The 17,509-nt window shown below is 47.8% G+C and overlaps 1 protein-coding gene across 15 annotated transcripts in view; it reads left to right on the forward strand.

Annotated features, from left to right (window-relative positions):
- Positions 1 to 17,509, forward strand: part of LOC147028422 (corticotropin-releasing hormone receptor 2-like) — a 262,752-nt gene that overhangs the window by 73,454 nt on the left and 171,789 nt on the right. For 13 of the 15 annotated variants that reach the window (XM_085878795.1, XM_085878796.1, XM_085878793.1 and 10 more), the window contains 2 exons: positions 14,241 to 14,357; positions 15,910 to 16,001. In XM_085878795.1, coding sequence (XP_085734921.1) covers positions 14,241 to 14,357; positions 15,910 to 16,001 — 209 coding nt within the window. Of the gene's footprint in view, positions 1 to 1,415; positions 1,539 to 13,756; positions 13,838 to 14,240; positions 14,358 to 15,909; positions 16,002 to 17,509 lie in introns of those variants that run through there. The other 2 variants (XM_085878806.1, XM_085878807.1) reach the window with 2 other exon arrangements.

A 17,509-nucleotide genomic window follows, 5' to 3' on the forward strand; every position in this document is an offset into this window, starting at 1 on the left:
GTAGTCGGACCACGTGGGTACTTAGGGAAATTGAAAAGTTGGCAATCGACCCTACCCCACGTGGTCTATCCATTGACGAACTTCCGTCCAGTCAGGAACCGTCCGCTCCAGACTTATCCGGGGCGACGACCTTTACATTCCGGGCGATCGGTTGAGCCGGCTCGCGGCTCCATCTGGTGGTCGTGCTCCCGGTCGGCCACTCGGCCCCATTACAGTGGTGTCAGTAGTGGAGATACAAACCCCTCCGTCTCCATAGCGAAATTCATGGACTCGGATCAGGGGTGTACGGAGCAACTCCCCCCCCCCCCGTGTCCCCAAATTGCGAGCACTTTTAAATTTTATTCCCGACACAACATGTCCAGCCAAGGCGAGCTGAGCCAGGTGGGTAGTGAGGTTGATGTGGAGTTAATGGCACCAGAGGGCCAGGACACCACCATGCAGGTCGACGATCCCCACAACCGAACTCAGAGTCAGAGTTATGGGCGCAGTGGCGGGGGCGGCGGCATATGGCACCCTCCCCCCCCCTCCGTCAAACTTCCCTCCCGACCTTTGGCGGATCCGCGCCCGACCAAAGCGAATCGGCTTCGTCAGGGTCACTTGACATGAAACATTTGGTGGAGATGCTCAGACGAGAAATGAGTAGGGATTTACAAAGAATGGAGAATACAATGGATGCAAATGCACGCGATTCGAATGGCAAAATGGATGACATGAAAAACGAAATGGACGGAAATGCGCGCAAAATGGATACAAATATGCAGACACTGAGGGGTGAAATGCAAACGCAGCGAGGGGAGATGCAGTGCATGGCGTTGAACCTCCAGGCAGGGCAAAAGGCAATGAGGACAGGCAAAAGAGGCATCATGGCGACAGCACGTGGTGGAGACACCGAACCAACGAGGGGGAGTGTGGAATGTGTCCGGCCCGCAATGGATACGGGTGAGGTCCGGACGACGACAGACGCCGTCACGATGATTAGGGAGACGTGTAAGACAAGACACGTAGAGGTGGAGGAAGTAACGGTGACTGAGAGGGAAAAATTAAAAACGGTGACTGAGACGTGTAGGACGAGACACGTGGAGGTGACGGAGACGCGGATAAAAAAGAAATAAAGGAAGAAACTGAGGTAATGAACGAGGTGACGGAATTAACAGAGACACAAAGGGAGACGACGAAGGAAATAGAAGAATTGCCCGAGACACGGGAGATAGACCGAGTCGAGAATGAATTGAATAAAACGAAGGAGGAAGCAGAGACGAAGATCCAGGAAGAAACTAATAAACACGAAGAGACGACGGAGGAATTCACGGAGACACAAAGGGAGACGCAGGAATTAAAAGAAATAACAGACACGGGAGATGGAGGAGACAGAGGGTGAATTGGATGAAACTATTGACGAGCACACACACACGTGGGAGTAAATAGGGAACATTGGGGTTGAGCTTGGGGAATGTCCCGTGACCTGGTGCGAGCAGCAGGATAGCCTCTTTCAGGAACGGAGAGAGACGCTATGCCCCCTTGAAGCGGATCACGACCGGGTGAGTTGGGTCGTGTCGTGCGAGGTTGAGGGGATGAGTGAGGTGAACGGGTGCACACGGAGCTTTGGGGGTAAAGAGACCCCGGGAACCCTTGTGGTAGCGCGAATCCCCAGCGTGATTGTCCTGGACTGGTGTGTGTGGTAAAAAGTGTGAGTGTGTTGAAACGTGCGCGTAGCGTGAGTGTCATGGCGCCGTGAGTGTCATGGCGCCGTGAGTGTCATGGCGCCGTGAGTGTCATGGCGCCGTGAGTGAGTGTCATGGCGCGCGTGGTTGAAATGGCGAGTGTGAGTAATATGGCGCGCGTGAGTAACATGGCGCGCGTGAGTAACATGGCGCGCGTGGGTGAAATGGCGCGCGTGAGTAACATGGCGCGCGTGGGTGAAATAGCGCGCTTGGGTGAAATGGCGCGCGTGAGTGTCATGGCGCATGTGAGTAACATGGCGCGCGTGAGTAACATGGCGCGCGTGGGTGAAATGGCGCGCGTGAGTAACATGGCGCGCGTGGGTGTCATGGCGCATGTGAGTAACATGGCGCGCGTGGGTAAAATGGCGTGCGTGAGTAACATGGCGCGCGTGGGTAAAATGGCGTGCGAGGAGTTGAAACGCGGACGAATCCAGATGGGAACAGCGAGCCGAATGGGCCGCTTGTAGCTATTTTGAGAACCGCGCCGGTTTCACGGGACGTCCCAAACGAGGCCTGTTCGGCATTTACCGAGCGGCCCTCGCGCGCCCGTATTCGTGCAGGGATTCCGGTGCGGTAACGTTCCGCGTTTCGAAAAAGACGGTCGTGTGGACGATTAAAACGGCGACGAGAGTTCGGTGAATTTGGAACACGCGGGTTCCCACATGGGCACGTGTTCGGAGCATCAAGTGCTGCATACCGCGTGTTCTGTTCGCGGAGCGGGTTTCTCGGACGTTACGGCGCGAGAAACAGCGCAGGCTCGGCGCGCGGGTGACGTCATCAGCGGGAACCTCGCGGCACGAATGCCGGACAAACAGCGCACGTCCTGCGTGGGGAATTGCCCGCGAGCAAGCGCTGTTTGGAATTGGCAGAGTGACGTCATGGCCGCACGGATCACCTGTTGGAGGGGTGCAGGAGTTCATGGACCGGCTGGGAACGTGGCTGTTGAAGGTGAGTATTTGTTTAGAGGGCACCGGACTCGTCGGCCAGAGTAGGCCAAGGGACCGGGATAGTGTAGTGGGCATGGGCGAACCTCGGAAAGGGACCCGGGGTACCAGCATGCCACGTGGGCATCGGAGGGGGGCAATGCTGAGAAGGACAACCCCCCCCACGTTCATAGGGAGCTGGTGGGCTCGTAGACGGGCTGCGGGCCCGGGGGTGCTATGGTTAGAGTTCGGCAGAGGGTAGTTCTTGCCAAGTGAGCCACGCTGCCCAGCCACGAAATTGTGCAAAGGCACGGATGAAAATTTGAGGGTTCGGCCCAAATTTATAATGGACACCAACACAGGCGACGGGACTCATGGTTTTTCGAACCTATAGTTAAAAGTGTCAGGCATTTTTGGAAAGCCCCGGGGTAGTTTAAGGTTAATGAATGTTAGGGTACATAGGAAAGTGTACCACTCCGCACCATCCATCCTTTCGCTCATTGTAGGCCGCTGGACCCACCTTGGTAGATCGCTGAACTCTGAGGAGGCCATTCTGAGGCTTCGTTGGGCCTCAAGACAGGACTCTAGTTTCTCCCTATTCCCCTCTAAATAGGATTTTAGGGATTGGGAGTTGGCTAGGTTGACAAGATAGGTTAGACGGACAAAGATGATAAAGGGGGTTAGGGAGACAATTATAAAAGGGAAATAAAAATAAAGAGGGGCTAATTTTTGTTGTGTTGTGTTGCAAATTAAGGGAGTGGGTATGAACAGAGACAGGCAAATGCGATAGAGTGGGGGGAGACAGTAGGCTAGGTCCGAGTCCACCTTCAGAGTGGCCGGCACCACTGCACTCCCCCCAGACCTGATGGAACCACACCAGAGGAAGGCCAGCTTCACCTGCTGGCCTGTTGTGCTACAGCTGCCTGTTCTGCATGGGCTTGCCTTGCCATGCCTTGTTTGTAAGCCTCTGCCATGACCCCATGTCTGCTACCCTTTTTGGATTTGCCCCTGTGTCATTCATCACCATGTGCGCCAGGATCATCCAGTTTTGCAAGGACTGCCCTGCAGGCAGCCGCACACGGGGACTGCCTTGGTGCAGCCCATGCACCGTTTTTGTGTTTTGCATCCATCCAGTCCATTTGTGTTCTTGCATCTTCCATCTGCTGCATCATCCATCCAGTTCATGTCAAGGAGGAGCCAGGGACTACATTGGGCAGCTGGCTTCCTCCCTGTTCTTGCACAAGGGAGTCAGAGACTGCATTTGGGTAGCCTGGCTTCCCCCTTCAAATGGCCTGTGGGATGGCATATGGCATGCCTGGTTAGGGTGAGTTGCCTCCATCAGCTGAAGACGAAGAAAAAAAGAAGGGACCTGTTTAGGAGGCCCTGAAGACATCTGACCATCTGCTGCGGAGCACTCACCCTCACAAACTGTGACTAACTTTGCCATGCCTTCTTCCCCACGGATGCCAGGTCCTGGGCCATGGTTCGTGTAAAAATTATTAGATAAAATTGTAAATTAGTTCAGCCCCACCTGCATGTTTGTTTCAGTGCCGGCAATTTTAGTTAAGTTGTCTGAATGAGTCTGTGTGAGTTTGTTTAGTTAGTTACGCAGCGCATTAGGTTATTTATTTTTGGGACATGTATAAAGAAATGTCGCACTCAGGGATCCGAAGGTAAAACGTACTTGGGGGGGGGGGGGGAAACTTACACATGCTGGTCACATGGAAATTTGATGACTCGGGACGAGTCTGTGAATAGGGGAGGGACTCGTGTTGCAAATTTGGAAATCGATCACACTCAACATTCAGGTCCTTTAGCTCAGTTATCTCGGTAAGTACGTGTTCTATAGATAGCTCGCCTTCCATTGTTTAATGGGTAAATCTATGTGAATGCGCTGTGATTCATTTTAATAGTTAGGGTTTGATTAGAACGCCCCTCCTCCACAACTAAGAAGAAGAAGAACCCTCCCGTCCTGTGATTCAACATTCAACATTCAACATCGTCCCGTGATTAAACAGCTGACTCAACAGCGTAAACAGGAATGACGGTTGGGACGGGGATTTGGACGATCCAGCAGACAGCAACGTAAACAACCCCCACCCGCGATTGCGGGGGGGGGGGGCGGCGCATGAGGGCCAATGGTCACGCCGGAAGCGAGGTGGGGCTAAGAGGGATAAGAGGGGCTCCCTCTGCTTGGCTCTGGTTAGTCTTGGGTTAGTCTTTGGTGAGCCTTCGGGGTTCATCGGGTTGTTGTTCTGGTGCTGGTTCAGCTCGGCTGGAGTAGTTGAATCTTCGGGTGGCATTTGTCCTGATTCGTGGCCTCATCTTGGTTCGGCTGGCTCTTCTTGGTGCGTGGAGCTCTTCATGGTCTCTGCTTGGTTCCCGGTTTGTTGCGACTTCTTTAAAGAGGTTTGTTGCGTTGCGACTTTGTTGCGACTTCTTTGGGGGTAAAGAGATAACTGTGCCAACTTCTTGGCCTCATCTTGGTCGGTGGTTCTTCGGGGAAGCGATGCGTCGGGTCGGGAAGGATCGGCGCCTCGTCTCACCAGCACGTGGTCCAGAGCGCGAGGGGATCCGCCGGAGCTCGGAAAGGATCGCGGCTGATGGTGATTGGATCCAGCTCGCCCACGCTGGTGCCCGGTCCGAACAGCTTGAAGACCACACGAGGTGGAAAGGTCCGATGCAGACCCTGGGCTTCAGCTCATCTGTCCCTCCGAGCTGAAGTCCGCATTAAAGGCATCAGCCACCATTTCTGGGGTGTGTGTGTGTGTGTGTGTGCGCGTATGTGTGTCTGTGGGCCTGTCTAACAAGTATAAAACTGTTAAGTGCTTTGTTTGCTGTATATACTTGCATTTATTGTATTCGGTATAGTTCTGCTCTTCTGTATTCCCTAGCTCCCCATTATTACTGTATAAATAAACCCCAATTGTTAAATGTATCAGCTCGTTTTGTGTTTTTCATTGGCTCGACGTGACGCGTGTTTGAGGATTAGTGCTCGTAACTTGTTCATTTGGTCCAGCCCGACTTTGGTAATTCCGCTCGCTTACGCCGGATCCGAGTTCGGCGATAGCGACTCGATTCGGACAAAGTCGGCCGAGGGTGAACTTCCCCGGTAGTCGGACCACGTGGGTCACTTAGGTAAATTGAAAAGTTGGCAATCGACCCTACCCCACGTGGTCTATCCATTGGCGAACTTCGGTCCAGTCAGGACCCGTCCGCTCCAGACTTATCCGGGGCGATGACCTTTACATTCCGGGCGATCGGTCGAGCCGGCTCGCGGCTCCATCTAGCGGTCGTGTTGCCGGTCGACACCCCCCCCCCCTGGCCCCGTAACAATATATATATATATATATATATATATATATATATATATATATATATATATATATATATATATATACACATACCCGTGGGGGTATGCTTACACATTGAAAGCCATAACGAACTTGTCATGCTTTCCCCATTGTCTCGGATCGCTCACCTGCATTTGTTTTTTGTACACCGCTCCTTCCCAATTACATATGTAGGCTATGCATGACGTCATCGCCGGGCGCCGAAGGAAGGGAGTACTCAGTTTTTACTCCGTTTTATTGTTGTCTTTGTTTGTTTGTTTGTTTTGTCGGGGCGATATCTCCGCCATCTTGGAAGCTGAAATTTGGGGTCAAAAGTGAAGATGTGCTTTGGCAAAAACCATGTTTATTATTTTTGGATTAATCACTTAATTCATTTACGACTTAATTATTATCAATTCATGAATTACTTATTTATTTTCTGTCTCATCTCGGCAATATCTCAGGCACCTTTTGAGCAAGGAAGCTGATATTTGGACACGACATTGAACAACTGATTTGGCTATAAGGGGTATTTTTGATTGACTGATTAATCGATCAATCAATTAACTTCATTTTTCAATGAATTCATTTTCAAAAATTTACAGATTCAGATGAAACAGTGGTGGTTTTGGTATGCTATTAGACAATTGATTAATACATAAATTTTTTATGATTATTATTTATTTTAATTATGCAATTAATCAATCAATTATGTTACACTGTTACCAATTTCATCTCCATGTGCTGCACGGCAGCATCGCTGTGCCCCAGCAATGTCGCACACTCGAGGTTTTGTTATTTATTTATTTGGCATGGGAGTGGTGTACTTTGAACGGACCTCAATTGTTTCATTTTTATCTTGCCAAAACGAAGTTTTTGCAAGATATGTGAGTCAGCCTGTTTGTTTTTTTTGTTGTTGTTGTTGTTTGTCTTTAATCACGTATAAAAAATTCTGCAGAGCACAGTTATCATTGGAAATTTTTGTAACTTCGCATATCAGAGGCCTATAGAGGTCACTTTCAGTGCACAAAATTTTGAAGGTCAAAGGTCAAGTTAACTTTGTCGCAAATCAGGGGAGTCGACGAAACCCTTATTTTTTGAGTAATTTTGATCGGATCGTCTTCAAACTTCATGGGAATATAGTTCATGGTCTGGCGCTCAGCTGATTAATTTTTGGTGGTGATTGGCCTTGACCTTCATGGTTTGCGCCTGAGGTCAAACATATTTGACCCCAAGGTCAAATTTTCAAGTTTTAGGAGCCATATCGTGTAGTACCTCAAATTGAACACCTCGATGAGTGCTTTCTATATATGTCAAGCTTTTTTTTTTTTTTTTTTTTTTTTTTTTTTTTTTTGTGTGTACCTTGGTCGAGGCTCGTATGAGAGCTAACACACAACTCACAGCAAGGAGGCATGAGACAAGAGGGGCGGGAGTGGAAGGGACAAAACATTGGGGAACAGACACAGGTGAACTGTGGAAGGGGGAGGGATGGGGATCGGACGGGGAACATGGCGAGGGGAAGATGGACATTAAAGGGACTTTCAGGAAGGAAAGCAGGAGAATTGAAGGAAGTGGGCTTGGGTGGATTATCGGGGGTAGAAAAGATCGAGGATTTGGATGGGGGAAGATAAGAGGTGGTGGTGAACAGCTGTTTTGAAAGCCTGGAGGGAAGAATGGGAAAGAATAGAGTGAGGAAGTTTATTCCAAAGGCGGGAAAAAAAGAGGAATGAAAGAGTGAAGATGAGCAGTGATTCGTGATTTTGGTAGTTTAACCAGAAGGTGGATGTTGGCGGACCTTGAGCGCCCTGTGGAAATGTGGTTGGGACAAATCACAGAGAGAGCAGGGGGGGGCAAGGCTGGAGAGGAGTCGGTAGAAGACAGAAAGACCACCGACCAACCTGCGGTGATTGAGTGAGAGGCCCAAAGACTCAGCTTCATTGCGGGAGATGCCAATGATCTTAAAAGCCCTGGTTTCGACAGCGTGAAGTCGAGAAAGGTGGGAGGCAGGAGCACCAGCCCAGAGGGGAGAGCAGTACTCCATCAGGCTACGGACAAAAGCTTTGTAAGTGGTCAGGAGCTCAAGAGGGCCGAGGAAGGACTTTGCACGACGGAGGATTCCCAGTCGGCGACTGGCTTTTGAGTCAAGGTTGGAAATGTGACTTTCCCAGGAAAGGTCATGGCAGATAGTGAGACCCAGAAGCTTGAAAGAAAAGACTTCTTCCAGAGGATTGTTGAGAAAGTGGATGGGGGGGTTTTTCTAAACGGTCCTTTCGAAGAGACATAGTGAGAGTGTGAGATTTGTCTGGATTGAAAGACATGTTCCACGTGTTGGACCAGTTTGTGATTTTATCCAGATCTGCAGTGAGCGAAGAAGCTGCTGCTTGCCGGTCTGAGGGATGACAGATGGTACGGCAGAGGGTGGAGTCATCGGCAAAGAGAAATAGAGGATTTTCCAGAGAGTCCGAGAGATCATTGATGAAAACCAGAAAAAGAACAGGGCCCAGAACGCTACCTTGAGGAACTCCAGCCTGCACAGGAAGAGGGGATGAAAGAACTCCATTTAGGGCCACACGTTGACTGCGACAGGAGAGGAAGTCTGCGAGCCATGAGTGGAGATGGCCTTGAATACCATGGGAAGAGAGTTTGGTGAGTAGGGCAGGGTGCCAGACTGTGTCAAAAGCACGTGATATGTCCAGGGATACGGCTCGGATTTCCTGTCTGGCATTGAGGACCTCCATCCATTGATGGGAGAGCAGTAGCAGCATATCTAGGGTAGAGTGACCTGGTCTGAAACCAAATTGATGATTGGAAATCAAGCCATTGGAGAAGAGGAAGGATTTCATGTCTGAAGCGATGATGGATTCCATAACCTTGCTGATGATTGGGAGAAGGCTGATTGGTCTATAGTTACAGGGATCTGTTTTTGCACCTTTTTTATGCAGGGCAGTGATGTTAGCAGATTTCCAAGCAGATGGCAGATGACCTTGGGAAAATGAGAGGGTGAATAGAACAGAGAGAGGGTGAGCAAGAGCAGAAGAGCAGGCTTTGAGGACACGTGGGCTGATGCCGCCTGGACCGGTTGCCGAATCTGACTCGAGGTTTGAAAGCAAGCTCTCCACCTTGTCAGGAGAAAAGGATACAGAGTCCAGGGACAGTTTGGTGCGACTGGGTAAAGTGGGTAGAGATAGTGATGGGGTTTGGGACACAAGATTTAGCTGCAAACACCGAGTTTAGACATTCAGCTTTATCACGTGTGGAATCAGCAGTGCGGCCATTTGAGGTAAGGGAGGGGATGGAGGGGGAACATACACCAGAAACAGATTTGATTAAACGCCACCAGGATTTTGAGGAGGGAGAGAGGTTTGAGAGTTCAGACTTGAGATGAGAAAGATGTTGTTTTCTGGCTCTCCTGAGGGTAGCTACACACTTGTTCCGAGCTTTGTGGAAAGAACTGAGATCTCCCTCAGTTGGGTTTGCTTTCCATGAGGCAAAGGCAAGTTGTTTCAGGACAACTGCCTCGCCACAAGCTTCAGTAAACCAAGGGCGGGAGGAAGGGTAAGACAACTGAACACGAGAGGGGATAAATCTGTGCATGAGGGAGAGCAAGTTTCTTTGAAAGAATTCCCAGGATGAGTTGATGTTTGAGAAAGTAGTGATAGGAGACCAGTCTGTAAGTTTGATGGCTGCTCGGAGACCCTGCCAGTCGGCTTGAGTGAAATGCCAGACTCGACGGCGGTGAGGTGGTTCTCTGATAACAGCCAGAGAGATGTCCACTTTAACAAGGACGTGGTCAGAAGAACCAATTGGAGCGAAGGAAGAGCAGCAGATATTGTCAGGGAAATTTGTCAAAATCAGATCCAGAAGAGATGGAGTACCATTGGTTGAGATCCGGGTCGGGAAGTTGACCGATTGAGTCAGTCCCAATGAGTCACAGAAAGCTTTTGCTGATGTCCCATGGCAGGTGAGAGAGGTACCCACACCTAGCCAACTGGCGTGATGACAATTGAAGTCGCCACATAAGAGGAAGAGAGAGTTTGGATGAGAAGATAGAAGATGGTCCATGTTTTCGGAGAGTGAGGTGTAGATGGAGCTTGAGACATTATGATGTCATTTGGTTATGTTATGAGGCAAAAGCATATTTTTCATGGTTACTCTGTAGAACGATTCTCATCGGAATCTCTCGTCGGCAGATATTCCTCAAGGAGTCGCTCCTGGTGGATAGCAGCTCTGTTCACCTCAGTGTGACCTTAAAGAAGTCACACGTGGTCACCTTTTGGCAAGATATGGGCCACCCTACGGGTGACATTGGTTTATTTTTTTCTTTGCTTTTTTTTTTCATTACCTCTGCCACCGAAGGAGGTTGTTTTCACCCCTCTCTGTCTGTTTGTTTGTGTGCAGGGTATCTCAAAAAGTTGAAGATGGATTCGGATGAAATTTTGTGGACAGGTTGTGCAGGATATCTCAAAAAGTTGTTGGACGGATGCGGATGAGATTTTGTGGACAGGTTTGGTGTGTGGCAAGGATGAACTGTTTCGATTTTGGTGAAGATCCGGATCCGGATCCGAGGACTCGAATTTTTCAGTGATTCTTCACCATTGAGAGATAGGGCCAAAAACGATATATATAGCATGATATCGCAAAAAGTTGTGGGTGGATTTGAATGAAACTTGGTGGACACGTTGGGTGTGTGGTAAGGACGAATTGATTCGATTTTGGTGAAGACCTGAATCCGAATCTGGATAAGAGGTTTATTTAATTTTTTAATTGATTCTTTACCATTGAGAGATAAGGCCAAAAACGATACATAGCATGATATTTCAAAAATGTATTGGGCCTGATATGTTCTCGTGGATCAGGCATTACGTGGTAGAGGTATGCACTCTACCGAGTGCCCTTCTAGTTCATTCATATTTTCATTTATGGATGCTTTCCAACTGTTCTGTGATTTCTCCGGGTGTATTGGCTTTGATGTCCATCGGCACGCCAAAGTACCGTGGCTCCCAATTGTCTCGGATCGCTAGCCAACATTTTTTTCCTTTTATTTATTTTCATTTTCTTCCCAATTTATTTATATTTTCATTTAAGGATGCTTTCCAAGGGTTCTGTTATTTTTTCCAGTGTATTGGCTTTGATGTCCGTCGGCACACAATTTCAGCTTTATATATGACCCGGAAGTTCCTGAACATTAATATGAGTTAGTGAGTGAGTGAGTTGGTCAGTCTGTGAATTGTTAGAATGAGCTTTATATATATGAGATATATGGCTGGCAGGATAGCATTGAGGTAGTATATTCACCTTAAAGCTCTTTAGTCTGGTTTTGAATCCTGACCTAGCGATAAACTGTGATTCTGGTGTTTTGCATGTAAGGCGAGGCATCAATGGGTTTGCTCTCCCTCGGATGGACGTTAAGCTGGATGTCCCGTCTGCTAAGATTAGTTGGTTGACATTAAAGATTCTATGCTGTCTTTTACAAAGAGTAGGTTAATTATCACCAGTACCCTGAACAAGCTACAAATTCCTCATGCCTGGACTGATGGGAGCAAGTTTAGTCTGGTCTTCTTGAAGGATCCTTGACATCAAGTTACATCGTTTGCTATCTCAGATCGTGGTTGCTGTCTGGGGATGTTTTCACTGTTTCATCTGTGTGTGTTTCATGTGAATGGTCTTCTTCATATATACAGTACTCCATACGTACTGTATTTATAGAAGCAATATATACGCCTGAGACTGACCCTGCTCTTTCCTATTTGTATCAAAATTTGAGGAGCATTGTTTACTTGTATTTATTGGTTGCCTGTGCCTTTTTTGTAAAAGTATATCCTGTATGTATTGTTACGGTTGTGGAAATTCACAGAATACCATTCAGGTTCCCCGAAGATTAGTTATGTCTAAGTGTGTGTCCAGATAGATTTCCCCACCGATGTCTAACGGGAATTATTCGTGCGCCGGGCTGTGCAATCTTGAGGTAGTATTATTCTTTTCTATCTTTATTTTAAACAACATCTCCTCACCACCTTAACCAACAACCGCCAACATCTCCTCACCACCTTAACCAACAACCGCCAACATCTCCTCACCACCTTCGCGACAACCGCCAACATCCCCTCACAACATCAACAAACAAACAACGTCTCCTCACCATCTCCACAGACGCCGCCATCTTTTCGCCAGTAACAGCATTCCACGGACGAGCGGCATCTCCGCCGACAGACGCAGGGACTCCCTCGTCAGGGCGAGGGCTGGTGATTTCTACCATGTCCGCTTTCTCCGCATTTGACGGCAAGATCGGATCAAAATGACAAAAGGGGCGGAGCCAGCGGGGGGTGAAGGGTCATAGGTGAAAGACCAAACACCCCCCCCCAAACCCCATAAAAGGTGGGGCTGAGGTCCCGGGAGTCAGTTGGGTATGAGTCTGGGTTCGTGGTCCAGTTGAGGACAGGAGTTCGTCTGGAGTCTGGGTTCGAAGTCGAGTGCAGTTCGTTCGGAGTCGGGGTGGAGAGCGCCAGTTCCAGTTCGAGTCCAGTGCAGGGCTGTTGCTCGTCGGAGCGGAGCGCAGCGGAGCTTGGAGTCCGGGAGAGGTTCGAGTCCAGTCAGGGCTGTTGGTCGGTGGAGGCAGCCGACGAGAAGTCGCCAGACAGCGACATAACGTTCCGAGGTGATCGGGCCCCGGGACGGTCCGAGCGACACTGAGGAGTGAGCGGGCTCTTAAGAGAGCATCAACTCCAAAAGAGCAAGGCCCGTTCGCTCCTCTGAGGCATTGTCGGCTAGGCCCGATCGACCAGGCCGCATGGCTCGGCCTGGACCAACCGAGCCGCCACACCAGCTGCCGTGTTGACGCCGAAACCTCGAGGGTCGCCCAGCGAGTCACCACGGGGGTGGCAGGTAACCTGCGCGGTCTCACGGAGCTCCTGCGCTCTCCACAGCTCCGCGGAACATTAAAGGCCTACGGGTCCTGTTCTACCCTTTCCTTTTCTGGGGTTTTCTTTGCATGGAAGTTGTGGTGCCTTGTCCTTAGGTAGAGAATTGTTACAAGTGCATGTAAATAATAAATACAACAGCTGTAGTTCTTTTGTTTGCTCGTGTCTTGTCCCTTACCCCCCATTGCTTCATCGCTTGCATACGTGTGTAAAATAAATGTCATTGTTTGAATGTACACCTGCTCATTGCGTCCCTTCCTCCATGGAACGGCCATAATTGCGTTCGGAATATTAGCTGGTTTTTAACACCGATAAAGTAATCTGATCCGACACGGCTTGGCGATATAAAACCGCTCGGCAAATCGCAAACAGAACGAGCTGCTTAAAAACGGCTCGTTTTCGTGCAGGCTCCGTTGAGGTGTAAATCCCCGGCATTTCTGTCTGCGCGAATAATTAGGTACATCGACAATTCGGTGATCAACCCTGTAGCGCGTGGACAGAAAAGTTGGCTGATCTACGGTGTGGTTAAAAACACACCCTTAGCTGGATTTCGGCGTTGATCCGGAAGCTACGACTGGATTGCCGCGGTCGGTGGGTGCGTGCGCCCACGAATTAGCTAAAAGCGGTCGCCCGCACGCCGGCGCGGTGAGAACCACAACTATATTGTATATACATACATACATACATACATACATACATACATACATGTAGATAGAACAGGATGGTCTGGAGGTACGCACACTCACTTCTCAGCTACAGTATCTGGACTCGCTTCTGAGCTGTCTAACCAGGGTTTGAATCTCGACCCAGCTATAACCTGTCATCCTGATGTTTGATTCATCAATGTGTGTGCTGTCCCTCAGATGGACGTTAAGCTGGCACCCCGTCTGCCGGCATTAGTTGGTGGACATTAAACATCCCACGGTGTACTCAATGAAGAGTAGGTGAGCTATCACTGGCACCATGGACAAATTACAAATTCCTGCCCTAGCTACTGCTGGGAAGGCAATGGCAAACCCACCCGGTATAACCTTTGCTAAGGAACTGTTGCGGCAGCACCAACGCTTTGTTTACATCAGAATCAGGACACACACACACACACCCTCATTATACATATTTTGGCACGTCTTTCCTACTGTCAGCATCTCGTTCGGATGACTTTTTGAATGCCCCAGGTGTTTGACAATACAACAAACGTGGCTTGTAATCAAACTGTACTCTTGGCTTTTTGGAAAAGTGCAAAATGTCAGCCACTGAGTAAAAATGAAATGTTTTAAATACTGTTAGAACTTCCAGCAGTAAGTTATTGTTCTTGTGAGCTACCCACTTAATTTGCATTATTCTCAGGGGTCCATTGTCACAGCACGCAGGATGCCATTGGCACGTGCTGGCCACAGAGTCCCACCAACACACTTGCGATATTACCTTGTCCTGCCTTTCTGACCGATGTGAAATACCATCATGGTGAGTGGAACACCTGCAAGCACATGTAGAATTTTTTTTATCATCACCATTGTGTATGCAGTGAATGCAATTGTTAAGAATATCTTTGTATATCATGATTGCGCCTTGCCTATCAAAATGACGAGGACCTCATATATTAGTCCCCAACTGGTTTCACCTCCAGGTTTGTTCTCCATCTGTCGATCCCACCTGTGGTTTTTATAACTTTTCCCCCATACCCTTTAACATATTTAACTGAAACTTGATATGTGACTTTGTTACAGAACAAGTTCGAGTTTCAGGCCGTTTCATCAATTTTTCACACAATTATGCCCTTTTTAAACTTAGAAAATATCACATTTTACACAGGTCAGTGTTCAGCTGCCCCGGCTCCTCCCCACTGCTTTACACCCATTGGCTGGACAGCTGGCATAACTCCACCACAATAGAATCATGAGCTGCCATTGCATGAAGCAGCACAGATTGGCAGGCCTTAGGTCTGGGTGTTAGTCCATGGGCCAGTGCAATTGGAATGATCCCAGGTATATAACAACGATGTATTATATATGCACATAAGCCGTACGCATGTTTTTGCTTCATGTATGTATGTACATTGGGTTATTAGCCCCCCCCCCCCTTTTCGAGCTTATGTATTTGGTCTCGATTTTCATGTCCTTCCATGCGTGTGTCCGCAACCATATCCCTGACATGTATGGATCGATTTTATTCACATTTGGCACAAAGGCAACATATGATGGTACACATATGCACATCACTTTTTTTTCGACATCGTTCCAAGATGACCAACTGGTGGCCATTTTATTTGACCCCCCCCCCTGTGTCAAACACGTCCTCAACCATTACCGACTGGTGGCCATTTTATTTGAACCCCTCCGGTGTCAAACACATTTCTTGGACATGCATGTACCGATGTTTAAACTTGGCACACAGATAACAAATGTGGTTTACATATGCACATCATTTTTTTTTTCAACATCAGATCCAAGATGGCCACCTGGCAGCCGTTTTAGTTGTAAAAAAAACCCAATGTTGAACACGTCCTCAACTATTTCTCAGACACGTATTTACCGATGTTGGTCAAACTTGGCACCTGGATAATGAATGATGGCTTATATATGCACATCATTGTTTTTCAAGATCAGATCCAAGAAGGCTGACTGGTGGCCATTTTGTTACTTAAATGTGTCCCCAACCATTTCTCAGTCACACATGGTCCGATTTTATTCAAACTTGGCACAAGCACAATACAATATGGCATACGCGTGCCCCTCACTTTATTTTGTGATCTGATGAAAGATGGCCAACTGGTAGACTGGTGTCCATTTTAGTTGTACATAAATATGGGCTAGCCATTTAACTCCAAACAGAAAAATTACTAAAACAACGTGGGCTGTGACATTTTATGTCTTTTGTTTTTTTTAACGTTTTTTTTATTTTTGGCATGGATCGTGCCATTATACACCACCCAAAGAAATGAACATTCATTGGGACCAGTAGGGGACATGTATTGCAAAGCAATTCTCGCTCTTGTTATAACATGCAATTCCTGCAGGTCTTGTATCCAGGGAGTGCCTCTCAAATGCAACGTGGGCATCCTGGGCTAACTACACAGACTGCAAACCTAATCTAGAGATCATGGAAGAAGTAAGTCCATCGTCATATCATTGAAACATTTTTTTACATGTTAGGTCTTCACCATTTTTTCATTTCCCCTGTTTTTGAAAAGAACACTGCATGTACTTACCTGTGCGAAGGGGCTGTCACACCTTGACAATTTAGCCAGCGTATGCCGATGCATGAAAAATTTGTCAAAAACGCTGGCACACGTCGAATACGTTATGGGTAAGGTTGGCATACGTAAAGAGCATGCTGAAGCACACTGGCATACGTCGTAGTACGCCGAGCTCGTCGACAAATTTTAACATGCTCAAAATTTTTCGACGTATGCCAGCGTAGGACTCACACGTTCCGCATACGCTGGCCATAAGTTGTCGGCATGTTACGCGATCGTTGACACACGTCGACACACGTTACTTGTAAGTTACTCATAAGTCGAAACGCGTCGAGGTAATGTTTAGCATGCCCGAAACTTATTTCTAACCTATGAGTAACGTGTTGTATATAATTTGTATATAAAGGTGTAACAATGTTGTATATAAACACAAAGCTCTTGCCATGATCAACATATGCCAAAAATGAAGCAGAAATACAAGACCTCCTGCTCTCTCATCAAAAACAAGTTTGTAACCCTTTTTGTTTACGGCCGCCTTCAAATGATGTATGAATGCTAACGAGGCTTTTCACACATGTGCAGTGTGCATTTTCAGTAACCCGTTTCTGATCATCCGGGTACTTTTTACCTGCCATTGCTCACGTGAAGTCTGTGAGTAAAATTGTCTTTTTACATAATTTCCAGCATTTAGTCGAAAGAGTGGCAATTTCAAAGAGGTTCACCATAATTGTCTTGTTTCTGGATGCAAATCAGACTCAACGGAAACACAGTGCATGAAATGCAAGAACTATCCATAGATGTGACTGAGAGGCGTTGAGTTTCTATCATTTCCTGTTAAAACAAGTCAGCAACCGCAGTGGATGTATTAAACACACACACACACACACACACACACACACACACACACACACACACACACACACACACACACACACACACACACACACACACACACACACACACACACACACACACACACACTTCTCTTTTTAACAAAAATCAAGTACAATTTATCTTGTAGCCCTGGAACCAAACAAACAATAACTTTATATTAGCCCTCACAGCTCCAATCGCTCGTCCTCCCCCCACCACCACTCCCAACATGATTACTTGTAAATATCATAATTTAAAACTTACCCTCCACATTTTAAACTTACTCTGAGCTCAAGCGTTTAGACATCGGTATTGCAGCACTCTCTGAGGTTCGGAGACCGGATTGCAGTGAGATCATGGTAGGTGGTTACACCTACTATTGGTCTGGTCGCTCTGATGGTTACCATGCCCAATGAGTTGCTGTAGCTGTATCCAATAAGCTGGCTCCAATGATAATTGAGGTAACACTGGTGAATGAGCGTATTATGAGACTCAGGATTCGTCACTCCTTGGGTGTCATTTCCATGGTCTCTGTTTATGCTCAGAC

This window comes from Eptatretus burgeri, chromosome 4 (genome assembly GCF_056783735.1).
Source record: "Eptatretus burgeri isolate ZD-2024b chromosome 4, Ebu_testis_v1, whole genome shotgun sequence".
NCBI classification, from domain to species: Eukaryota; Metazoa; Chordata; class Myxini; order Myxiniformes; family Myxinidae; genus Eptatretus; species Eptatretus burgeri.